This window comes from Aulostomus chinensis, chromosome 6 (genome assembly GCF_037954235.1).
Source record: "Aulostomus chinensis isolate RoL2024-O1b breed Wild chromosome 6, RoL_Achi_v1.0, whole genome shotgun sequence".
Taxonomy (NCBI): domain Eukaryota; kingdom Metazoa; phylum Chordata; class Actinopteri; order Syngnathiformes; family Aulostomidae; genus Aulostomus; species Aulostomus chinensis.
Window position 1 is genome coordinate 24,690,337 of NC_141325.1, and position 27,226 is coordinate 24,717,562.

Below are 27,226 nucleotides of genomic sequence, written 5' to 3' on the forward strand. Positions count from 1 at the left end.
TCAAGTATGTTGCTGCATTCTGGTGCTGAGTTTACTCACATGGTTTCATTTGAACAACATGCGACTAATGTTTGTTTGCCTGTGTGTGTTTGTTTACCCGTGTGTGTGTGCAGGCATTACCACAGCATGGAAGTGTTTACGCTCTACGACCTGTTCAGTCTCAATGGAACCAAAGTAGCAGAAGGACACAAAGCCAGTTTCTGCCTGGAGGACTCCGAGTGTGACGAAGGTGATGGTGACAATAATATGAGCCTTTGATGCTGCAGCAATCGATGTTGGCTGCTGGGTCTCAACTCTCAGCAGCTTCATATCAGGACACATAGAAACTGTTTCCAGCTAAACTCTTGAACTGACTTGCAGCCAAGAAGAGGTGAAGCACTTAGTAGCTGAAAAGACTTAAAAATTGATGGAGACAACAGTCTTACTTTTTTCAAGTTTTCAGATACAGGACCAGAAATAAATGACCAAGTGTCATTTATAGATAAACTACTAAATACTGTTGTTTTTTTTAAATTATACCACACATATTTCCCACATATTTTCGAACCACTGAAGCACTTAGTGGTTGTTTGTGTCGTGATGCTGCTCTGCTCACATTAAACCTGTTATTACAGTTCATGACAGTTGTTCTGTATCACTGCAAAGCATCATTTTTTTGTTGCAATGAGATGATGGTGTTTGAGTTGCGCCTCGCCCTGCTGCCCTCTAGTGGCTTCTTTGATATTTCACACATCTTTTCCCTTCCTCCTGCAGGTATTGAGAAGAGATACGAATGTGCCAACTTTGGAGAGCAGGGCATCACGGTGGGCTGCTGGGACACCTACAGGCACGACATCGACTGTCAGTGGGTGGACATCACTGGTGTCACACCTGGAGATTACATCTTCCAGGTGAAGCCGCTCTTCATGTCGCGCATCATCATCTCTAATTTGTCTTTGTGTTTTGTTTTTTAAAAAAAATCCTCCGTGTTTTTTCCTTCTGCAGATAATAATTAACCCAAACTATGAAGTGCCCGAGTCCGACTACACGAACAACATCGTGAAATGCAGATGTCGATACGATGGTCATCGCGTGTGGATGTACAGCTGCCACAATGGTAAGGGTAGAATAACCTCTAACACTCTGGTCAGGCTGTAACACATGAAATATAATGTGCATGCTGAATGTTTGAAGCAGTAGAATCAATAAAGTGAGTATAATAAAAGAATGGAAAGCCAACAGAGTGAGTCAGAATAAAGAGCCAAGGAACCAGAATTCAGAATCACCCTTTAATTTTTTAGAACAACAAATAAGATGCTGTATCAGCCTGCTCAGGCTTTCTAGATGTACCACTACCTTCTTAAAAGGTGTAAATAATAATAATAATAATAATAATAAAAAAACATTGAAATTCATTAAAAAAGTCTATTGCTGATTTTCTGGGTTAACTATTTACAATATAGAAATAAAGCCAATTTACAGTCATAGAGCCAATAAGAGATTCAGTGTTTGTGTTACAAACACCTACATACAATTTATATGCCATTAAAAGAACCAAATACGTAACATTAAATATAGCCACTAATGAATGATGTGAATTGATAGGTTTGTGAATTTCTTATTGTGCCTCTCCTTTATTTACTATTTAATTCTTCTTTTCACTTATCAAAGTAAATATGAGGGAAAATGAACAAATAAATATATAAATGCAAAGCTAATGTATACAATGTGAATTTAGCAGCAAAAGGAACATTTATGAATAAATACAGTCACCGTTTATCAATTAATGAATGTCTACATTTATTTAGAATATTTTTGGGGCATTAAATGACATTGTAATTTATTTGAGTCATTTCTTTTGAATAATATCCTCTGTACAAATGATATTTCCAGTCATCAGTGCAACTGGATAAATCTTAACGTTGTTTTAGTACCAGTGATCAGAGAAGATAGACTCACGAGCATATGACGCAAAAAAAAGTCTGATAAATAAGTCTAAAGTCTAAGTCTAAGTCTATAATAAGTCTAAATCTGAAAAACAAACAAACAAACTTTCTGTTTGAAGATTTCTTTTGTGTGGAGGTGAGTTCCCGCTGTTTCAGCGTGCTGCTGGTAACTCTGTCTCCAGGTGGTTCTCTCAGCGCTGAGACGGAGCAGACGTTCCCTGGCCTCCTCAACAACCAGGTGACACACAGGTAAAGACCAAGCAGAGGACAGGCGTCTCCAGGGAGACCCTCTGAAGCCCAAGACCACTATCTGGGGTGGATTCCTCCCGCCAGCCTTGCCCTGGTCACCACATCTTGTTATGACCCCTTCATCCACGAGGCAGCAGCTGTCTCTGACTACCAAAAAGAATATCTGACGACCCCCCGCTCCCCTCATATAAGCAGCACCGGCTTCCATCAAGAGGACGATGATGCTCTCTGCCTGCCTTGTGACCTGTTAAATGAATGACTTACTGACGTGGTCGGTGCCTTCTAGAATCGTCGCGTGCAGTTTGTTTAAACCCCACCCAAGGATGGACGGGAATCCTCGACGAACAACTGTGGTCTTCAGAAACAAACCTTCCACATAAAGGGATTTTTACACACACTGAAGTCAAGAGGTTAGACTTTGCAAGCAAACACAACAGTTACCTGAACTCACGCTGAGAAGCTAATGCTAATCAAGGGGTCAAACTAGTGCCTTGACATCGCCTGAATCTTCCTCAGGAGCCCCATAGCGTTTTTATAAATAACTGGAACATTTCATTGGGCGAAAGGAGGTGTGACTTCAGTTATTGTATTTTCCTCTTCTTCAGTTTCTTTCCAAAACACCTACATTCATCCTTTTTCAACCTTGAACACCCACACACACAGGCTTTTCCAATACAAGTATACTGAAAATGCAGTATTGTATCAGTGAGTTTATGCTACAAAATGCACTGGAACAGGAACCTGCTCATTCCCAGTTTGCTCGGTTCTCTGATATCAGATTAGGGAGAGCGATTCTCTTTCTTCTTTCTAAAATAGTGGTGCAGGCCTTCTCGGGAAGTTGTGCCGTGCTTCCACTCGCAACTTCTGTTTTAGAAGATTGAAGAAAAATTGTTCGTGTTGTAAGAGAAGGCAGACAGAGCTAGAAAATATTCATAATGTGTCAAGATTTTACACGGAAAAATCCTGTCCACCATCAAATCTGGATTGAAGAAGAAAAGTAACAGAAAACAAAGATGACATCGTCTCACATCCATAAAGGTTTAGTATACATGTATTTTTTAATACATGTTGCTATCAGATTAGCACTCGGTATCGGCTGTCACACACGCTCCAGTATCTGTATCAGTATCAGGAAGGAAACACAGTGTGGAAGCATCTCTACTTTGATTCCAGGTGGAGTTGTTATTTGATCATTCGTCTGGTGTCTGTTAGCAAATGGAGTTTCCCAGGTTGTCATGGAAACAGCTCAGTATTGGACAGTACTTCTTCCCCGAGATGAAAAACAAATTGTTCTTGGCTCAGTTTTGAAGATGTTAGGGTCGAACCGCGACTGTTTTCTTTCGCTCTCTTTGAAAAGTTTTCACCAATGTTTAAAGAGATAAAGGAATGAGACTGTGACCACATGGCAGCACTGCCGTAAAATATCTCTGATAACTATCTCGTTTACATGTTCCAAAAGTCTTCTTTTTTTTTAAACAGGCTGATCACAATGATCTGCTGTACAGTCAATGTGGCTTCTTCAAGTGAGGGAGGGGCTCCGCCGTTTCCTGCCTCTGTTTAATTTTTTGCTTTTCTAAGGAATCGTGACAAACAGAGCTCGAGCATGTCTGCCTGTTTATCTGCCCTCTAACTAAAGTCACACTTTTTCGGTTTAGTCAGGTTAAGCTTCATTTCTTGTTTTAAAATCATTTTGTACCATAGTGTGTGTGAATCCCATTTTATGGTGTTGTTATTATTATTATAATGGTGCTATCAAACTGGCCCTCTGTTTTCTGAGGGTGCAGTTCATGTTGTAAAGCTACATTATGTATACTAACAGTATACTTGAACTGAGCGTAAGAGACAATGTGCTTTGTGTGTTCAACTATAATAAAGATCTGAGTTACGGAGCAACCAATCACTTGTTCATACGTATAAAGTTTGTCTCAATTATCAAAGGAAAGAGTTTAGTGCACGTGTGAGTCAGCTGGCTACACAGCGGACACACATATTCCTCGACAAATGTAGCTGCATATTTTGACAGCATTGAGACAGAAAGAAGAGATGAACACAGATGCAGTGTAGAGGAAATCGTAAAACTGTTGGATTCAAGAAGATCCTCTTTCTTGTGGTATGCGATTTGCCTTTACTTCCCCCCACAGAAATCCCCCCCGTTGGAAAAACTATCAGTCTTAGTGCTGAATTTACGCTGCTGCAGACATGACTTTCTAACCTCCTCTGATTTCTCAGATACCAGATTCTAGTCACAAAGTCTATGAAGCTGTGTTTTACAGGTAGAAACCATAAAACTGTAAATCAAAAACTAATCTGCCCTTCAAGTCCTTTTCTTTCTTTCTGCCAAATTGTGGAAATGAAGTTTCCTTAGGAAAAGCTAACTGGACATTGCCAGATAAAGAAAATGACATGCCCCAGCTACATTGTACAGAAAAGTATTCCATTCATTCACTCTAAGGATAAAAAAAAAGAAATCCTTTTTTTCTGGAGTAAATTTTGCTCATTTGGCTCAATACCTCAAAATCCCACGAGAATGCTCTATACTCCTGCTGGCACATTTTTCAAAGCAAACACGTCCCATCTGCGGACTTGAATCCTGTTTTATTGTGTTGCGGATTTTGAAACATTCGGAGATTCTATCGTCTTAGTTGGTCGGCACTGCACAGACGCTTGTTTTAAGCTGTCAGCCTGCCGGAGACCCACTGAGAGCTTCTCACCAGTAACTGACAAGACAGGGAGGACTTAAAGAGCAAACAAAAAAAAAACGTTATTAATTTACAAAAACAAGGCACTTTTTTTTTTTTCTCATGAAAGCTCAAATATATTCAGAGAAAACGGATGATTTCTTTCGCCCTGAAGCGAATGCCGTACGCTCCTGTATTCCTGTACTCCAGGATTTTTGAACACCAAAACAATGAGCTTCACATGTGGCTCTCACACAAACAGCTGCCCACAGCAAAAATCCACCAGGAAGTGTGTAACATTTAAATTGTACATCAACATAACCCCAGAGGCCAGCATGGAGTAAAATATGTACATATTTTATTTAGTAGCATACAACTTTTAGGCTGATAAAACATTTGGATTTTAACTGCAAAAGAACATAGAAAAGTTCAGTTAACCAAACCTCAGATAAATAAAGCATGAGCTTGATGATAAACGAACATATTTACATGAACCAGAAGTCAAGGTCATTGTTGTTGCAGTTATGGCATCAGAATCCTACAGTTTTACACATTTTCGGAGTATCTTTCTCAGTAAAGAATCATCAGCTTGAAGGTAATAAAACTCAATCCAGATCTGAGCGACATGATCTCACTGCTAACACATTCAAATCATTACAGGCACAGTCCACTGACAAGAGCACTTCAATACTTCAAAAGGTAGATCCCACAACAGATGAATCAGCTTTAATAAACGTGGGTCACAAATCAACAGTAGTCACCAAACACTATGCATAGCACAGTTTTACAAAGAATAACTGGACGAGTAGCATTAAGGATATTACGAGCACAATACAGAGCAAGCACAGATGTTCTTTAATCAGCGCACAGGAGAAGAGAATCTGTGACCGTCTGACTGGAATGTCTGGATACTTAATCATGAGGTCAAAGTCTACAAAGGAAACGTGCGGCAAGACAAGCGACAAAATAACATAGCTGATTATAAAAGAAGAAAACGTGCAGTTAACCAGATGAGCGCTGCCTTGTTACACAGAGTTCCACATTTAATGAGAAAAAAACAAGTTACCCTGTTAGCTTCAGTATGCAACATGGAGTGTGCCACAAAAAAAAAGAAACACACAAAAGGTCATGATTGCACAAAGGCTTCTTCTAGGCAGCGATAAGAAAAGGATAATTCCAAAGATATGTGATTGTTGATAAATTGTTTGAGTTTTTTTTTCCTTCAACCGAATTCAGGCTTAAAGGAGCCTTGCACCTCCAGCTGCATCAGAACCAACACCGAGTGGAGGATTCAGGAGAGACAGGCATGTCACAAACTTATAAAAATCATACGTGACTGGCGGGTAAGACAACTTGGTTATAAATGATACTGTCAACTGGACGTGCATATGATATTAGAACATAAAAGATTGTACAGACGCAGTATTAAGGGTACAGGTCTGGGTGATCCTCAGGGAGGTGCCCACTGGTTCTGAAGCTCCTGCAAAAACAGAGATTAGTCAGCGGCACTTCATGTGAGAGGGAAAATCCACAAACACGGTGTTCTGTTCAAGGATCAGGGTGCCAGCATGATGAGTACTATCTATAAAAACACGTGTTTCAACACGATTGATATGATTCCTGTGTGTGTGTGTGTGTGTGTGTGTGTGTGTAAGAGTCAAACAGAATTCTTCTTTCAGTGCTCACCAGTCAACTGGTCATCTTTGAGTTTGGCTGACAGCAGAGTGTAAAAGACCACAGTTGATGGTTTGGATCATCGTCTCTAACAGCAGGAGGTAGCGGCTGCTGGCTCGTCCACACTGGGAAATACTGTTCTTAGCTCTGTTCTTCTATCATTTTTATGTTTGTCATTTTCTTGCGTGTCTTGTATTTCTTATGTGCAGTTATGAAAGCAGCTGCACCACTCGGGACTGATAAAGTTCAACAGTATACCTCACGATACACACCTGCTCTCACCAGTTTAGAGGAACTGGTCCAAAAATATATTTTGAGACAGAAACCAAGGCAGAGGCACAGGGTAGCTCACTAGAAAGGGGAGAGCTACTTTCCCTCCACCTGACAAGCTTTGACACTTGGTAAATCAGATGCAGTGTTGTGTTGCGGTTTGTATTGTTGTAAATTTAGGCATGAAAATTTTAACATTTACTGAGTTTCAGCTGCAAGTTTCAGTTCTCAGCTTCCTTCACTCACTAATAATTGGCACTGAAAAAGAAATGTTGGTTGACCCCCAGCCTATAGAGCTCATATTAGAGCAGCTTTAAAAAGTGCCATTCAGGAAGTAATAGACTGAATGTGAGTGAAAAACAATGTAATTCATCACTTATTCAAGCCTCTACAAGGAAGGAGGGGAGGTAAAGGCATCGTCCCAAGGAGGAGGTTGCTCTGACGGATGTGGACTGTCATCTTGGACAAAGCTGTCTTCCGGGTCTGGATATTCCAGTGAACGTAAAGAAAAACTCAGGTTGTACTACTGACAGGACAGGGGGAATATGCTGTAACCAGACAGCAGCATCTAGTGGTCTGACTGGGTTACTGCACTGTACTCCTTCTGGTGCCTTGTTACTGGTTCAAGCCACCACAGCACTGGACCTTTGACCTTGTATATTTATAAATGGGTAAAAGGTTTGAACTGTACTTTCTTTCGTAGTTTCACTCTTGCTTAACCTTTCATGAAAAGTTCAAATGTGTGTACTAACAAAGTTTATCCCTCACTTTGAGCATGTGTGTGTATCCTGTCAAAATAAGGGGCTAGGAACAAGACAAGAAGGGGCCGGTAGTACTGGGACTAGATGTCAATGTTAGACACTGGTCCATATCCAGGGTTGTTGTTGGTACGCCTTCACCATTAATATGAAACGGCAGCTATAGTTAGCTATAGCTCAGACCATGTGCTTACATGATGTTGTTAATATGGAGCCCGGGAGAGAAGCTGCTGCCAGCTAATGGATATAAATCAATAAAGAGCCTTCTAGGCTAGGCCATCTCACAAAAACACGGAACATTCATCTTTGGCAGAGACAGCACAGTAGGAAGTCACGTATTGTCGTGCTAGCCAGCAACTATTTGAGATGAAATATCTCCGTCAGTAGAACCCTTGAACCTTATCCCCTCTCTCCCCCAACTCAGATTAAAACAACCTTTATTCTAACAGTAGTTACTCTTCTCAAAGTAACGTCTGAGTGCAGCATGTGCTCAAGACGTTTCAAATCAAATTTGCCAAGACAAACCATACGAGAGGAAATTAATTAAAAAAAAAGATAATAATTTCTATTTATGAATTGGCCTATTTAACATTCACTGTTTCCATCAATGTAATGGAATTTGCAGGTTACCTGCCATAGTGTGGCCAAGCTGCAGGCTTGCACATGGAGCCAACAGACACCCTATCAGGAGCAGAACTGGTTTTTGACAACCTGCTAGGACAACAGCTTGGCACCATTTGCCCCAGACAGAAAGTTCAGCAGTTGGAGGTGAAGTCTGGTTCTCCTACCCGGCAGCGTGGAGTCAGAGCAGGCTGCTCCATCACACTGATCGGCCCCTCTACTAGCAGACTCCCCGCCAAACAATAAAACGCTAGGTGCTTGATCAGGGTAGGACATTAGCACCTGCCAAACAGGGGGAGGGGCCTTTGAATTTGCTCAGTCTACCAGACAGGAGGCGAGCAAAACATAATTAGCATAATTGATAAATAATGCTATTATAATGGGGTGATTTGTAACTTTTGGCAATCTCCGATACTCTGCCACAGTAGCAGCAAGCTAATCCCCAGCCTTAAGGAACCCTATCGATCCACTGGGAAACTGAGCAGCGGCTGACGACGTTGTCTGTCTCTGTGCTGACTAAGTGTGAGCCCTCCTCCCAGGCTCAGAGGTAAAAGTAGGAAAGAATACCAGACACTTGGTCGACTGTCTAATACCATTTCACTTCTATGATGTGCAATGCCAAAAGAAAAATTCCATTAAATAAATGCAATTTGAAATAAAACCCTTCTGCCACACAGTCCATCTCAAGTTCTATTTTGCTTTTTTGCTCGAATCCCTTATCACTTCAATGAAAAAAACTGGAACACCTTGAAAGCAATATTTCACCCAATGAAGGTGTTTAACCTTTCAAGAACTCACAAATAAGAGACATACCTCCTGCATCAGTTCTGTGTGATCCAGGAATGCAGAAAAGACCGGCCACACACGTTTAGCTTGAAGCTTACGGTAGCCGCCACCTTAAACTACAGTTTACAAACTCTAAGCCACATTGTCGGGTCCAATCCAAGTCTTCTTTATCTAGCTGTATGCTCAATAATCCACTAACACTTTAATCTGGGCTAAAAACAAACTATTCATAACTAAAAAAAACAAAACACAACTATGACTGACAAAAATCTATTCTATTTTTTATGTAAAGTATGTATGTTTCAGTCTTTAAATAAGCCATGGAGGAAGTTGTCACTAGTTGTTGGGCTACACTCCTTCACTGAGCAGCTGACAAGTAAAAGACAGGAACACAAAGTTTGGTTGGTCAGGCAGCAGCAGCAGCAGCAGCGCAGCACAACTTTGGAGACCCGGTGTTTCAATGGTCTCGTATGTTGTCTTTCCTCAAATAGGCCTGTTGCTGCAGCTGCACTTGCCATGACCTATTCCTCATGTTATTGTTCAGTATCTCTTCAATACCTCTGGATACTTCAGTGCCAAGCCGAGACATTATTTTCTATGGTGCTGAAGTATCTGTGCTTGAGAGAAACATACATAGAAAAAGAGAAAGGGAGCGATAAGCAGGGAACTACTGGGGTGAAAGGGAAGCTGGGCAAGCCCACCCACCACATCATGGCATCCAAGAGGTCCACGTTAAAAGAGGTGAAGGTTAACTGGTGCCGCAGCAGAGCAGAGAGACGAGGGAGGAACTCTGGGCCACAAGCTGTGCTGGAGGTGTTGATGATCAATGTGAACATACTCCTCAAAAAACAGCTCATTTAGCAAAAGAATGAATGCTGTTGAATATCTGTAGATCCTGTTGAGTGATTTTTTCACCTGAAGTTACACACTGCGAGTCAAAAGAGACAGCGGCTGATAAAGAAATATTGAGTGACTGATAAGATTTTGAAATGCGGACAAAGAAAATAAGAAAACACTTTCCAATCCTGAGCTTGACGGATGTGGAAGACGGTCCATAATGGAATATTTGCACTTGAGCTTGGCTCTGAAGCCATCTGAGTCTGAATCCACATGTAAGCGAACGGTAATCCATCAACTAACTGCAAAGGGATTGTTTTCTCAGATTTATAACCTGTGCCTGCCTGCATGGACAATTCCCTCTACTTCTAATTGTTTTATAAATGCAGAGATGTTGATAGGTTTTCAATCTAGTGAGTCCCCATGACCCACAGGTGGTGATTTGAGTGGGTCCCTGGGAAATTCAATGGGTCCCCAATTGAAAAATGTATTTCTTTCTATTTCTTAAATTGTAGTGTTAAACTCTCTCAATGGTTGTATGGTAAGATATGGCTCTAATTAGCAGGTATGTTCAAAATGTTTTTTTCACCATTCAAAGTATTTTTTTTATTGCCACACAGCCACCACCGGAATATTTTTGATTTATTTCGTTAGAGCACGTCTCCTAGACGTTCCAGGGGTAGGGAACCATGTGCCATGGAGAGCCGTGTGTATGCAGGTTTTCCTTCCAACCAAACACTTTCACAGGTGATTCCACTGATTAACACACCTTCAGCCACAGAAGAGTGTTAATCAGTGGAATCACCTGTGAAAGTGTTTGGTTGGAAGGAAAACCTGCATACACACGGCTCTCCATGGCACATGGTTCCCTACCCCTGTAAACCATCGAGTGAACACAGCATGTAACAGTTGAAACGTGAATTTATATACTACTAAGAAGTTCGTATCTTTAATTGTTGAAATGAAATCCGCGGTAGTTGTTGTAGCGGCTAAACTAGCATGTCGTGATACAGTACTCAAGGGGATCATGTCTGCGCTGAGTTAATGCGCAAGGGGTTAAAATAGCGCTCGTCAGGTCCGCTGACGGCAAGGTTTCTTTTGCTACTTGCTGTGATTTTAAACACAAGTTGTCGTTCACAATGTATGGTTTTTCATGGGAAAAGTGAGGTGTGTCCCTGGGACACGCGGATCGTGAATTTACTACGTCCTTTCATATTTTAATGCGTCAGGGACGCAGGACGCGTACCTAACAGCACAACAGTAAATGTGTCAAATTATTGCATGTTCTATTATATATAGCCTGTGTTGATAATTCGTACACAGCACAGAATGCAAGCTCCAGTCATTCAGGAAGGACAGCCTTATTCACAGGCATATTTAAAGAAAACTTCAATTCAAAAAAGAGGCCGCGACACAAGTGTTCATTGTTCAGGTGCTACAGCATTTTAGTATGCAAATAAGTCAAACTAATAAGTCTGACTACATTTTGATTTGATTTGGCTAGAGCCAAAGTGAAACCATCAGCATGACAATCTACTCGATATTTGAGGAGATATTTACATGACTGAACCCACACATTACAATCATGACAGTAGACAGGGATGCACCCAGGTCCAACAACAAATGGAGACACATCAGTTTCTTATCCAGTAAAATTTGAAGTATTTTTCTGGTAGTTATTTAATTTGAGGCCGTCATCATTTACATTCAGAGCATTACAGAAAACACTGAGACCCACTAAGCATCTCACTCATGGTTGCTTAGTGCCAATTTCTGTCCAAGACAATTCTTGAAGAGCTGAACACAACTGACTGAAACAGTGACTCACAAACTAAAGCCAGCTGAAAATGATTTCCTGGTAACACTATGCCCACTTCCTGTATTTTATCTGAATTTAGGAAGAGAACCAGATTATTCTTTGTGTTACCAGGCAGGGATAGAGTACAGGTAATGAAAGATGGAAACTCAAGCAAGATTTTAAGGTTGTGCACCCAATACCTCACACATTTCAGTCTGGACAGCAACAAGCCACTGAATGACATGACCATCTCTGAGAGTTTTCATTGTATTTAGAATATGCCACCCATAAAGATGTGAAACTGACCGAAGAGAAGCTGCAAGAGAGTCAGAGGAGACAGGCCTGGCAGGAGACAGAGGCTTCAACAGGGAAGGCTGTGTCTGCCTGCTAGCTGTGGTTCACCTCGACTTTGACCATGCTAAGGCTACTTGTCTCCTCTCTCAACAGCTTCTAATAAATGTCCCAGGTTTACATTCCTCAACAGGACATGTATACAGTAAGTAATCCCTGCATGTGTGTGTTCAGTAGGAGAGTAATAGTTTATCCATCCACAGTGATCTTTGGCCTCAAAAACTTTGCCAAACTAAACATTCCTCTTGTGTAAAATATTATTAGAGTAGGTCTTACTGGATAGACTGGGCCTCATCCACAGTCTAGTTTTCAGTATAATAGTAGTCCAGCACAGCTAGGTGCTACAAAGAAAAAGAACTTAGCTCGTCTTATTCAAAGACACAAGAGGAAAAGAGGATTTACTGTGGAGGAGACAGAAACAATTTATGGAATCAAATGTTCTCTTGAGGAAACAGCATGAGGTGTGTGCCAGAATGAAAGATTTGCTGATATATAAAAGAAATCTGTGGTTGGCAAGCTTACCGTGCGGTCTTAGAGAGTTTTACCAATTCAAAGACAACATGTACTGTGGGATAGTAAAAATGTTGCGGAATGCTCTTAATAAACCATCATATAAAAGGGTAAATGAGGCAGAGAGTATTTTCATCAGTTCCCGGAACATGTCTTCTCACAATTCAAAGGCACACCCTCATATTTGGAACATAATTGTGTTTTTTTTGGGCAACTTATTGGATCACTTGATCTTCATCAGCTCTCATTTAATCTGAAATACAATCAAAAGATGCAAGGGAAGATTTGATGCAGAAAATTGATGTTTGGAGTAAATAACTAGTTTGTCATCTGCCTGTATGGAGAGGAAAATCCTTTTAAACTATCAATTATGTCTTCTTTTGCATCCAGCTGAGTGAGTGATTGCTGGTCAGGTCACACACTGAATCAACAGTGTGTATGTAAATGTAACCTCCACAAGGTTGTGCATTAAAGAGAGTAAATTCAAAACGCTGCCAGTTCTTTTGAGCTTTGCTCCCAACATTCATGGCTTTATTCCCTGTCTGGTCCGCAAACACACCCCTGCAGATACAGAACGTCTATGAATGATGAGAACGAGGAGATTCTGTGCTTACAGGAAACCTGCTAACCTTTCAATAATACCAAAAATAACACTGATTGACGATGCCAGCGTCTTAATTCCAATGGCTGACAGTGGTTATGATGTTGAACCAGCAAATATATCACAGTTGCTGTACAGTGCCCAAGGACAAGGTTTGTTTGTTGTTTTATTTTTTCCCCCCAAGGACCAACATGGAAGTTAGCCTCGCCATGGGGTTCCCCTGACTGAAAGCCAGTGGGATTTTTACATTGGATTTGGATTATTGCTCAAAATAAACTCTGCGGTGGAACAGAGACCAACTATCATGAAACTTATGTTTTGGTCAGTGAGATAATCTTTATAATTTGCTTTGTGTTTCTTCTGTTTTCGGTTTAATGTCCATTATAAACTCTGCAGTCCCCTTAAGCCACTTGTTGGCAACCACTGTTTCACACATAAACGCTTCAAATTCATGTGTGGTATTTTCTGACAACTTTTATGCTTTAGAACAAAACATTAACATATTTTTGTGTTAACCACAGTCCTTATTTTAGGCATTTAATCAAAAACCCATTCAAAAATATTATTGACCCTAAGACGAGAGAACCTGATTATTTCTGGATATAAAGACTCATTCCTCCTCCATTTCACTGACCTCCCCTGTATTTTCAGTACTGCGCTATTTTTATGTTTACCATAAAGAGTGCAAAATAAAGGGCGTCCACTGTCATTGATTTTGAATTTAAACAATCATTCTGATTAAAACCACAGCAGGTAAAATATAGTTTTGTGTTTTTACCTCTTCCTTACATATCAGATAGGAGCAGGATTTCAACAACATTGAAAGTAAACCCAATTAAATACATCTGAATGCTGTTTGTACTACTTACCTGTTGTAATCCACACTACGCTCAATACTGCAGCTTGCATGTGTTGTTGTTTTACTGCTATTATCAATTCTACTGATCATCAGACTCACCTCTACAGCTTCTATCTGGTCAGGCTTCTGTCTTCAAAAATGGTGACCTCAATCTGAATACAATTTCTATCAAGGAGAAAAGTTTGAAGCAATTACAGTGGCATTTTGTGAAAGGAAGCAAAATATAATCAGAACACCGCATGTAATTACTCTTTAAAAAAAACAAAAACCTAAAGCAACCTCTCAAAATCCACATTGCACTGCTGACTGAAACACATCCTTTTTGCGTGCCTCCTCACAATTTTCAAAAACTCACGAGGGAGCTGAGCTAAATACCTTCTACTCCAAAGGTATTAGTGTGTTTTACCAACGACTGCAACCAGACATTTTGTTAAAACATCAAAACCAGCACCACACACTCAGTATTCTCTTGGTCCTACATGAAGGCGGTCTAGTAAGCATAGTTTGTCTTTACCCAAAGATGGCTTGAAAGAGAAAACTCACATCAAATGGTGACCAGACATTCAGAAGGGACGGAACACACCAAACACCATCAATCCCACGCGATTTATTTCCTTCCTGTTGGAGTTTAACAACTACCCTCACTGATACCCAGACGTCAGATTTCCGAAGAGTTAATACATAAGGTTTCTGTGGTTTGGCTGTTAAAACTGTCCAGGTGAGACGTCTCTGTCAATCTCCCTGCTTTTCTCGACTATGTTCCACTGCCAAAGTCAGCAAAGCAGCTCCACAGTGTTGGAGAAATAATCCAGATCACCACCAGCCCAATAAAATCATAGACAGGACCGGGAACAAAAACCTCAGCTGTGAACAATTTCAGTCATATTTTGTTATCCCTAATCTCCTATTGCCACCCGGTTGAAATTAATTGGGATGTTGAGTCACCCTTCACATACACACACATGTTGGTAAAGCAAGGATGTAGCTGCACCAACAGATTTCATGCAGATGCTATGGATTACATACAAACTTTTATCTGGTGTTTTTACAGGGCATCCCCACGTAGCGCTGGATTTCCTGTAGACTGCCTGGACAGCTGATTTGCATTTTTTCGCAGTTTCAGTGAACAGCATGAAGGCAGGGCTGTAAGTCACTACGCAAGGTCAATGGGTCTCGTTCACCATCCATTGGTTGTGCAGTGACATCCAGATTTTATGTATCTCAGGTTATCTCCTTTTTTCATTGTTATGTTGTGTAATTGTTCATTCTTCCGTTAAAACATGTTTTAACTACTTTAACCCATGACCCCTCGTGTTTCCAATTTGTCTGTTAACTTTGCAATCTGTGTTAAATCTTCTCTACTCCTGCATCCAATGTGTTCCTCTGAGAACAGAGTGAGGAGAAAAAAAAAACTCAAATGTATCTATGTTTAAATGTTTTTTTCCTCAACAGAGACATTTACATAGAGAGATTTTTTTTGGCCGCACTGCCTTACACCAATATTTAAACAAGACCCAGCGTCATTGATCCACACCTCAAGAAAATTCTTTAAAGAAATAATTCTTTTAATCAATAATTCGAAATGTATGTGTGTGTTTTTATTGGTTTTCTATTTAATTAGTTTATTTATTCATAGTTTTCAACTTTTTGCTACAAAAGCCGAGAGGCAATACTTGTACTGTAGTTACTTTTATGATGAAATTATCTCACAGTAGCATCTTAGCTGTTGGGTTACATTAAGATGAATGAATGATCTTGTTATAACGAAGCTTGTAAACGTGTGATAAATATGTAATCTGAAGATAATAGGCTTCATGACTGCACGGTAAACCTTGGTAATAGCTGTGCCAATATCCAGTTATTTTGAGATAATGGCATAAATATTAACTGCAAGTACAGCCATTATCAATTGCAATGAAAAGTATTTTCCAATTGAATTGTTTTTTTAAAAAACATGGGGAAAATCCCCATGAGTAAATGATATGAAAACATTCATGAAATTACACTCGTAATAGGTTTCAAGATGAAGTGAAAACTAGCAAATAACTATGATAATATGAAACTAAAACATGAAGAAAATACTGTTTATCTGATGGCCACGTCAGTGACGTGTCAGATTGAATGCTACATCAACAGAAGCACAGAATGATGATTGAAGACATTTTTGAAGTCATGACCTTTTTAACTACACCCTCCCTAAACAATCACATCGAGAGTGATTTGGGCAGCACGTCTAGTCTTCTTGTTTACACAGGGATCACATGGTTTCTGAAAATGGCTACAGTATTCCTGAGCACTCGCAAGACTGACGGATTTCTGTTAAAAGCTAGTAAAGTAAGAGGCATGGCTAAACAGTGTCAGCTGAGAGGGAATCAGACAGTGGAGGATACGACTCGTAGGCCTCTCTCGATTGGGTCAGTCAGCAGGAGGCCTCTTGGTGCGTAGATCTTGTCATTCTGCTCCTGAACATACTTTGCAATCTTCTTTAAAACCTAACAAGGAACAAATGTCACAGTTTCAAATACATTTTTCATGAACATATGTCTGTCTCACTCATCAGAACCTGACATGATTCACTCCTGTCCCACTCCACTGACGCGTGCTCAGGCCTGGATCAAATGAGCACAGGCCAGCAAGTGAGAGAGGAAAATCGTGCTTTGGCATAGAACAAGACACACTGGCCGAGTGCAAGTGTTCTAATTATTTGTCGAGGTCTATTAATGCATAAGTGAACCTGGAGATTTGCATGGGAGTATCCATGCTTCTGTCCTTATCTTTGTCTACATCTGATGACCATAAATAATTTGAAATTCAAACTAAAAGTTTCTGGGAAAATGTCCATCTTCTAGGTGCAGCTGGTTCCCAGCACTGCTGGTACCGGCTTTGCTGCTTCACAGGTGTTCCATTGACATAATTAAAACGGCCGAGAAACATTGGGACGTGTCATTTAAGTACCAGTGCTGTGCTACTATACATCAGCACTTGTGGAATCAAACGACTTGGCTGGAACGATTAACATTTATACTAGAGAGACAGAAAGGTTTCATTTTCAGCTGTGCTTCCATGTATGCAGTAAGCAAAATAACAATATGAACATACCTTCACAGTAATACAATTCTTTTAATTAAGAACATTGAAAAATATGAATCTTGTGACAACTCATCAAAAAATAATTTCAGCTCTGTATTTCCATCTTTTTTTGTTGTTGCTTTTTTATGTTGCCGCTACTGGGGACTGAACAAGCCAGTCTACTGCCGAGTAAAGGACTGAAGAATGCAGCCCACCACATTCTTGAGCTAAAGAGCTGAAAACCAGTCTCAATTTTTATTTTGGCAATAACCAGTCAATTCAAACGCCACCACTCATAAAAGCACTCATAAAACCCAAACCAAGCTAAGTCCATTCTTCCAGTTCATGACCGTCCACAAAAAAATACTGATCCATTTACATCACACTTTAATAGAGCTCATGAAGCTATTAATTTGACACCAAACTAAAACCATTAACAACAAAGTATAACTTGTAGCACTAACACACTTAAATCATCTCCGGGGTTAAGTGTGCATAGCATTATACGTCTAGTGCAAGCCATATTCAATACAAGAATCAAGGTCTCTACTCTCTAACTGATGCTGCCCGAGTGTTCCTGAGGGCGCTATGATGTGGAGCATTATTGGGGGAGAATTTTACTGAGACTGAGAACTCACCAGAATTATTTCAGTTCTTGAGAGCACTTGCATGATTAACTGCTGAAGTGGATTTGAACGCTCCACCATATTTGCTTTGTTTCATCTAATTCAGTGAGTCAGGCTGGTGCTTTATTTGTCTTAAAACCTTGTTGTCTGTGTCATGTTTTATTCATCTCAGGGCTAAAAGTTTTGAATGACACTACTGAAACTTTATATGCTGGCATCAGGCTCAAAATGAAATGATTAAATACATATGAAAGCGATACCATGTTTCATATTACGAAAAGTCTTTGACAACAGCCCATGCACTCTTGAAGAAAACAGCACTCTAACTCCATCAAGTTGTCATTGCATGGACATTTTAAGTGAACTTCCTATGATAAATGAATATTCATTAAAATACAAGTCAGGTTTAATTCAGATTTGGCTTTTTAGTTTATCTACATGCGTATGAAACAATCCAGTCATAGACATTGTCTCTCAACTACATTCTCACATGTCAAGTTGCTAATTGGACCGTGAAAAAGAAATGGAAAATAGAAGAGGAATCTTGGTACTGATATCTACTGGTTTCACCAGAATCCCACAAATTATTGGCTGTTGCACCCACAGGCTATTTATCACTGATGGGTTCCAAGATCTAAGGACCACAATAACCCTAAATCTAAAAAAGCACCATGCTCTTATTCATTATTACTCTATGTATTGCATGTCAGATGTCACTCACCTTCTCATAATGTGTCTCCATACACAGGAAGACAGTGTAAGCTGTGAGGCAGGCCAGACAGCCTTCAATATATGACTGGCTTCCTAGCTTCTCTGCCTCAGCATACAGGTTATTCAGTGTCCGCACCGTCTCCTCAAACTGCTGTTTGTCAATCTGAAATATAAGGAATCATCAGATGTTAAAATCATTAGATGTAGCCAAGTTGGATTTGTCCGCTGGTGTGTACGTGCGTTCAGCCTCGATAGGGATATTGTAATGGAAACACTCTTCTAAGCGGCAGCTTTTGTCTCCCATTCTTTCCAGCTGTAGATAAATGAGGGGGTGAACTTTCTTGGACTGGTAATACATCAAGGGAATGCTGGGCCTCCGTCCTGCATTGGAAACACCTTCTGAAATTATTAGGATGCCTTGGCCATTTGCTCTACGAATGTTTTCACTTAATAACGGACTGGAAAAACATGTTCAAAGCAGGACACACACCACGACAATGCAGGAATCTTGATTGTTTTTAGTTCTGCTATGGCATGGACAAACATAGTGTAAGATAAAGATGCAGCTCAGCTATTCTGTTGGCTGCAGACGGCTTTAGGATTGCAGACCGGAACCATGACTGACAGATAATTTACAGGAGTTCATTTAAGACTGATAAAGGGTGGAGGAGCCACAAGAGCTGGAAGCCATTTTGACTATGGTGTTGACAAGTGTTCCATCCCGGTGTCCAGAATAGATCTGGTGTTCTCTACGGGATAGTGGGAGGAAAAGGAGCCTCCAGACCAGAGGAGAAGCAAGCCAGAAGCCCTTCTGCATCTCTGAAAACTATCCAATGTTCTGCTTCCTTGTGCCCTAGGAATGCGACAACAGGCTCCAACACATCAGTGGTCTTAGGCGTGTTTGGTACCCGCCATCGGGAAGCTTTGTTCTTCTTCTAATTTTCCAATTCAGAGGCAGCAATTCAAACCACATTTCTCTGCCTGAGCATCTTTCCATTACGTCTGGTTAAGCATTCCAAAAAGCTGAGAGCAAAAAGCTGAACACATTCTCAAATTCAAGAGAGGAAGAGGACATTCTCCTAATTATAACTGTCAGTAAATACACCAGGAATGCTGGAAACAAAGATTAGATACAGGTCAAGAAAACCTATCAGTGTTCAATTAATAAAACAGTCTTGATGGGTTCTGGCAATCTAGATGCCAAATACATTTATATTTTTGAGCAATTTCCAAGTTCTTTGGCATAATTCAAATAAAAAATATCCCATAGTTTGCAGAGATTTGCATACTGTAACATAACATTTGTACAAATAAAGTTCAGACATCGGGGTAAAACTATGTTGGCTGAAGGAACATAATGTTCTGCAAACATCCTCACAAGAGGCATTAGTAAGTGTTGAAGCAGAGGAAGCCACTAAACAGCATGTCATTATAATGCACATTTTATACACTGGGATTAGAACAAATCATTAAAAATAATGTGGGAAGAAGGTTTTATGATGGGGGATTTTAGCTTTTGGCTGTCAGAGGAAAAGCATTCTTTATTTGTCCAGCAGTTCTCCGTCTCAGTCTGTGTGCGTGTGTATGTGCTTGTGTGTTGAAATCCTTGTACCAGAAAACATGGGAGACCACCCAATCAAGAGGGAAGTGCCAATAAACCACCAATGAGCGGTTTAAATGTTGTCAAGCTGCTCTTTTCATGTGGTGCATGCATTTCAAAACTGCAGCTTTTTGTCCTGCGATCTCTGAACTGCTGGGGAAGCACCGTCTTTAATGTGGCATGGAGGCTGTTCAGCCCCAGCAACCTCTTCCTCCTCTTCCACATTTTTCAAATCACATCAACCCTTGTTCACAAGAGGACAAAGTCCAGTGAGCTTCCTCAGGAGCTGCTGTGGTGGCTTCACCTTTGTCGCCATTTTCAAAGTGATTTTTGATGCTTTTTCATCAATCCACTATGAATACACATTTTGGTAAGTGCGATTTCACAACAGCAATGTTTTCAGTAAAACCGTCACTTTTATGTTGCAGCCCTGAAAATAGTCTCCTCAACAAACTGATGTGAATTGTTTTTCTGAATGAGACAGTTTTAGGAACTTTTCTGAAACGTAAAACCGTGTTTGCATTTGCACTGCCAGACACAATCCAAGTCACTTCTGCATGTGATGACCAGTGACATGGAGAATGCCATGATCAGAGCTGTCTCAGCCTATTTATGAAAAAAAAAAAGATGGATGCCAATGTTTTGTTCATAATTTTAAACAAAGCAGTTGTTGGTGTTTCTGTGTTTCATTTGTTAAACCAATTCAACGCACATGCACGTACACGTTCCCTGACACAGGGAACTAAAAAGTTCATAAAATCTAGTTCTAGGTTTCTTTTAGTGCTTTCACAGTTTCCCAAGTATTTCTTTGAGAGATGAAAATGTTCCTATCAACACAAACCACCTATAAATAAACATTGAGACCTTTCACTGTAGCTTCACGGAATACAGGTGTAGTACGCAGTAACCATAAACACACCAGTAACAGTTTGAACTGATTAATGTTCTCACTTAAACAGTGAAGTCTGCAGTATTGAGGAAAAGCAGGCTACAGGCAACATGCCATTCAGTTCACTGAGGCGTGCGCAACAGATGCGCAGCCATATTTCATGTGTAGTAGGCTATTTACTCTTCACTTTGATGAGAAGTTAATTAATATTTTTCAACTTGGAGGATCTAGTCTCTTGTAACAATTATACAGTGTTAACTAAGCATTTCTTACTCTCTTTACAGCGGCACTGCAGGTGTGTGATAACGTGGCAATGTGTGAATGTTGGGTATGTGGTAATCCCCCCCCCCCCCAAATTAATCAAAATAAATCACAATTTTTTGTTATTTTCTCATGGGTCACAGCAGTGTCTATGTAATTAACAATTAATAATTGATTAATCAGTGTCACTTGATGTCAGCAGAAAGCATGTATACAATAATAACTCCTCATGTTTGATTAAAAGCGAAGAAACAACAGTACGGAGGAGTCTCCTACCCTGGTCTCCAGCTCGGAGGGGAACTTGGTTTGAAACTGGCACACTGTGCCGTTGGTATAATCTCTCTGAATGAAGACTTTGGCAGCGATGGCTGCCTGTTGCCTCATATCTTGTAAACTGTGAGTCTGTGAAAACAGAAAATAATCATTTCAAACATCTCAATTCATCACTTTGGCAACTGAAAAAGAGCTTCTGCAAGAAAAGGCATTTTTGTAATAATCTTTATCAAATCATGGTCATAAATGTATTGTCTTAAGACTTAAGATTCTTTAACTCTTATCACCATATACTGTAATTACAGAGATTCTATTAAAGTGTACCAACCAAGTAATTCGATGTAGCTAGAAATCACTTCATGTAGAATGTGTCCCTCCATTTTTGACTGAGCAGTGGTTCAATTTGAGTCAGAGACTGACAATTCTGGGTTTTGGGGGGGCAATGCCAATGATATTTGACAATAAATAAATGGCGATATCAATATAACAGCCAGTATTTTTCTATATTGTGTAAGGACATGTTATTGTCTGAAGAACTTACTTAAGGTATCAAATATAACTGAGAAATATGTATCGCTTCTTCAACACGTGCATATATCCCACTAATTGTCAGAGTGATGTGTTAAAAGGTAAGTATTCAAGTAAAATTTTATTGTAACTCCTTTTTTACTAAGGGTTACTAAGTGTTTATCAGCATCAGGATAGAAACACACATGTAATACAACTATAAACATATTTTCCCAATATTTTACTGATTTGGATATTTTTCACATGAGCACACATCAGCCATGATATATACTGGTACTGAGATATCTGTGAACGATAGTGGTGTCAGTCACACATTTGTGTCAGGAAATTATGACACTTTCCGATCTCTTATTTCATCTGACCCTCTTACAAGTTCAACAATTCATATGGTCACAAAAAACCTGGAAAAGGTCGTGCAATACAGCAATTTCCAGGCCTAAATATCTTTTGAAGATGATGTTAGAAGGTCATGGAAAAAGTAATACAAATTTTACAAAAAAGAAAAAAAACAACTATGGTTTGGTAAGAATTAAATGAGAAAATCTTCTTTGCTCAAAAGTGACTTACTTTATTAAATGTTGAAGTTGTATAAAACCATACTAGTGGTCATCAATTCTAGTTAAATTAACGCTGGCTAATTTTGACATGTATATCTTCATTTTTTTTAATCCATAAAGAAATGTTTCAGAAAATGTATGGTCATGAAAATTTTCCTCACAGGTATGGAAGTCATTGACATTTATTGGTGGAAATCTGTATGAACCCTGAAATTACAAAAAGATAAATCCGCATGTGTTGGTACACACACCATAGGTGTTTCAATCTTCAAGGTCCTGTTTATAGGTTGAGAAGCATCCTGTTGTGTTACATATGTGTTAGTTGCTCCTCATATATTGTCTGGGATATGCAACCCTTTGTAACTGTCTGTTTTAAAAATTGACAAATAGCAAAATATTACTCATTGATAAGGCAGTTTCACAGCATACATTTTAACTTGTAAAAACAGGAAAAGCAAGGTGGAACAGATTACATTAATAGCCACTGTATTCACAATAGTTTAGCCATAAAAAGGGCTCTGGTACTGTACATGTTCACCCACTGAAATGGCTTACTGCAATAATTCATGAACTAGAGCCATCATTAACATCACTGTTAACACCTCTGTCTTCTTTACTTTGATAATGTTTGCTAAGAAAAGGTCCTGCAGTTATGCTGGGATTACAGGAACACTTTGGTCAAATCAATGTTATTTAGGGCAGCACATCAAAATACATAACTTTAAAAGAAGATAGCTTTATTTACTGTTAATTATTCGGTGTGACCTATGCGCAGGAATTATTTGCAACCTAAGTCATACACAAGTGAAGTTTCACAATAATCACACATATTATGCAAGTAATTGATGTTTTCATCAGTTGATTGATTTATCAACTATTCACTCCAGCACTACCTTTACACTATGCCCACCACATATGTACACATGTATACTAAGGTATAAACTGTATCTGACATTGTGCGCAGAACACTTCTAATTACCACATTAAATCTCTGAAACATTATCTACACCTCTCCCTTAATTAAACATTACACATTACAAATGTTTTTTCATCTAACATCCTGATCTGCTGGACAGTTTGTCTCCTACTTCTCTTTATAGTGACCTGGTGACTTCACAGTTCTACAGTATTTTGCATTTCCACAATATATGTGATGTCACAATCAGGCTTATAGGACCAACTCTTGCGATCATATTTCCACTGAGCACATTTATATCTTCACCAGTGAATATGGGAACAATCGACTAGAGTCAAACTCTCATACATCATTCAACACAGTGAAGCTCAAACATTCAAGTGTGAGAACAAGAAGAAAACACTATGTGAGCCTGAGGGAAACTTAATTATTTCACCTTTCATAAAATTGCTTGATGAATTTGTGATTATTGTCAAATGACTATGGCAGCAGAGTGACCTACATTGTACGACTATATTGTCTCTGCTGCCACAGTCATTTTTCTACAGAGACAACGTTTCATGTCCTTCACATTTACAGTATTTTCATACCAGAAGACTGTCAGATGTTTAGCAAATAATTGGCACACTTTTAATTACTAATTAAACCTAATAAACACACATACTTTCCCCAGCTATGTTTCCCGAGTATGACAAAAAAAAGGCTCATAGGTAACTCTTTCGCATTTTGAGTCGTTCTCTAAATAAGCTTGTTAGCTAAAATGAGGCTACCGCTGGTAAACATTACCAATCGAGTTACCGACCGCCAAGTATGCTACCGGGCAAACGCCGGTCGACCTGGCTTCTGGTTTTACGACACGAATGGGCCCAGATTACACGTCAACAGTGACATTAAGAATACACTGAATTATTTCTCACTAAAGATAAACAAAGTCTGATGACCAAGGTTAGCATACCTCTGCCATGTTCAAAGCTTTGTTTTCTTCCGCTAGCTCCTTCTAGCATGTACTTCACCGTAATATTTCCGGACCGGTACTATGCATAACAAGGTTCCGGGCATCAAACGAAGACGGCACAGCAGTCTATCGCCTCTATCTTTTAATGTTTTTGGAGTAGCCCTGGAATGTAGCTATCTCAGTATTACATTTTATCCCAGGGTAAGACACATGTCACATATTTGTGACAAGAATCCATTAATTTACAATCGATTTGGATCAGGAGACTTTCAACTTTATATCATTAAGAGTGAGACTTAGGCAAAAGTGATTTACTTGAAAGGACGGTCCTCCTGTGTCACTTCGTGAAGCATACAGTTTTTTTTAAACTATCATTCTATTCTGTTGCTTAACATAAGAACCAAAGATTGATGTATCATACTTAAAAGAACTATGGATGAATACTCAATAAAAATGAATTCAATAGTTATTAGTCTCTACCTCTCTTAATGTTTTTTTTTCTTTTAAGTTTAAATGAAACATTTAACAAGCAGGATAAAAACTCCCATTTGTTTTATTATTCATGGTTTATTTTTTTTTAAATGACCTCAATTTTAAGTTCTAAATTTTTGAGATCACATAATTTTAACCTGAAGAACCAGAGACACAACAATAATTCATGATTATTTACTGATATAATGATATACGGCCTTCAAAAACTCACAAGGGAAAAGGGAAAGTGGAAAAATATGAGTGAGTAAATGCAGCAGACGAAGATCTATCATGAATAAATGCAGCAATGATGTATTGATGATGAACCAGGGTTTTATGGGCTGGTAATTTGGGATTGGCAGTCTATGAGTCAGAGTCAAAAACAAACAATGGCTCAGTTGTTCAGGTGAAATTACTTTTTCCAAATATGTTTGTAACACGACCAGACACCAAATCTTGGTCATGACAGCAGAGGTTGGCCTGCGGTCACTGTTTGTTATTGTAGTCAGTTCTCTTCAGGTCAGGCATGTCCTCATCCTCACTGCAGCTCCAGTGTGGTTTTTCACCAAGGAGCGGATGGTCACATGAAAACAGGCAGTGTGGTGTCTCAGCTGATGTCGTCATGTTGCTCCACGAGTGAAGCTGTGGGTGGCACTAATCTCTACTGGCCCTGTCTGATCATGTTGTGTCTGATAGTTTAAAAAAAAAGGAAAAAAAACCCTCATTTGAATGAAAACACTTCAAAAGCATAAACAGATTTTCCACAAAACAGTATTTGTATAAACAATTTCTTCAGTTTGTTCCTGATCTAAACTGTGGTTTGTTTAGTGTAAATTTGAATTATGAAGCAGATATTTTAGTAGAAGAGAAACAGATTTACAATTTCTGAAAACATGGCTATCAACCACATCATATTTCAGAGATTTTTTTCGTGTACAATCCAAGACCACTCCTCTAGTCCTCTGGTTCTTTTCTTTTGATTGTTCCACAAAGAAGAACCAAAACATTTGGTAAAGCTGTTTTTAGTAACTATGCTCTGAGACCCAGGAACAAGTTTCCAAAGGATTGAGAGGAGCTGAAAATGCTGATAGTTTTAAGTTTGATTAAAAATTCTTCTATCCCGTCTGGCTTTTCTGCAACATTTTATAATTTTATGGGTTTCAGCTAGACTTTGGGCCCTGCTCCAAGTCTTGACAAATTAAACCGTTTTCCATCTGACCTGGTCTGCAGATTGATGACTTCAGGGAATGATGGCATGCTTCCACACAACAGAAAAGGGGATCCTGAACAAGGTGATATCAAGGACACAGCACTGTGTCACTCCACTTCAAATTTCAAAGGCATCTGACGTTAATCCATCCAAGAATACTGTGCCCTTCATGTTTTCATTGAAGGATGTGATTCTGAACCTGGGTGGACATCAGATCTCAGTATAGGCTCTTTAAGAGATCCCCTGGCTGACTAGATAAAAAGCCATTTTGCAATCTATGAAGGCTATTATAAGGATTTTCCGGCAAGAACCTACAATTTCAACTTTTTGCAAAAGCTCCCGGGTTATTTGGCCCAGGGCTACCAAAGGGTACGTATGGCATTGATGTGAACTCAAGTTCAAAATGAAGTAAAACATTTGGTTTGTGCTGCCCAGTTTTACGAATGAGAAAGCAAGTTTATACAAATAGGGCTTGCTGACACCTGTTCAGGAACTGAATTATGGGTGTTTGGAGGGTTGTGTTGTGCACTCACAGAAAACATACAAAAAACAACATATTTAGATTGTATTCAGGATACATATTCAAAGCAAAAATATTTGATTGCTTTATTTATTTTATTCATTTTCTTAACACTCATAATAGCTAACCAGAGTAGGTTCTATTTGTGCACATCGTTGTCCTGATCATGATTGGACTCATTATTTTGCTATAATTCCTTATTGCAGTTTTATAAAACTCTCTGAACAAAAATATCAACATAAGCACTTACAGAATTAATCATTCCAGATTTAGGTTTAGAAAAATCCATTCATTAGAAAAAAAATCTATTATTGTAAATCTCAGGCCATTCAAGGAAATGTGTCTACTGACTTCATGAGTGTAAACTACATGATAGTGTTGTTCTTCTGCAGTACTTTGCCTTAAAATCCTTAAGTTGTAGGTCTCCTGCAAGGTGCTGCAGCAACATAGTAGAAACAGCAGCAGCCAGCATGCCAGGACACACACATGTTCTGTAACTGGGCTTCACTTTAGCCTTCAACCTGCAGATCACCCATTGGAGGAAAGCCCTTTTCTCACTTCTGCCCTATTGGTCACCGCTGTGCGAAAATTCACACTGATTAATTTTAAAAGAGCAGCATCCAAACCGCTGCACCAGAGAAATAACTTGATCACTCACCAGTAAACCTGTTTACAATGCTGGACCTCCGATCCAGCTAAAAGCAACAGGAAACAGAAAGCATC

General features: G+C 39.4%; 2 protein-coding genes across 2 annotated transcripts in view; one reads left to right on the forward strand and one right to left on the reverse strand.

Moving 5' to 3' along the window:
• The window catches only part of loxl2b (lysyl oxidase-like 2b), a 43,766-nt gene extending 39,707 nt beyond the window's left edge, over positions 1–4,059 (forward strand). Inside the window, exons 11-14 of the mRNA XM_086207125.1 lie at positions 114–229; positions 754–890; positions 985–1,096; positions 2,108–4,059. Of these exons, the coding sequence (XP_086063251.1) occupies positions 114–229; positions 754–890; positions 985–1,096; positions 2,108–2,178 (436 nt within the window). The 3' untranslated portion in view covers positions 2,179–4,059. The remainder of the gene's footprint in view (positions 1–113; positions 230–753; positions 891–984; positions 1,097–2,107) is intronic.
• Positions 4,060–5,174: 1,115 nt separating this feature from the next.
• On the reverse strand, positions 5,175–24,413 carry LOC147260513 (golgin subfamily A member 7-like). Its single transcript, XM_086207126.1, has 6 exons — positions 24,303–24,413; positions 21,350–21,475; positions 18,334–18,486; positions 16,308–16,409; positions 14,017–14,069; positions 5,175–6,332 (listed from the first exon to the last, which is right to left on the reverse strand). Exons 1-5 carry the CDS (start codon positions 24,309–24,311, stop codon positions 14,028–14,030), a joined length of 432 nt encoding a protein of 143 aa, XP_086063252.1. The 5' UTR covers positions 24,312–24,413; the 3' UTR covers positions 5,175–6,332; positions 14,017–14,027.
• Positions 24,414–27,226: the final 2,813 nt, after the last annotated feature.

What these genes read in the sequence shown, in the direction of transcription:
- LOC147260513 (XM_086207126.1), bottom strand. An exon ending in CCTCCGAGCTGGAGACCAGG is followed by an intron (nt 18,487 to 21,349) that starts GTAGGAGACTCC and finishes CTTATATTTCAG; the next exon opens with ATTGACAAACAGCAGTTTGA. An exon ending in TCGAGAGAGGCCTACGAGTC is followed by an intron (nt 14,070 to 16,307) that starts GTATCCTCCACT and finishes AATTGTATTCAG; the next exon opens with ATTGAGGTCACCATTTTTGA.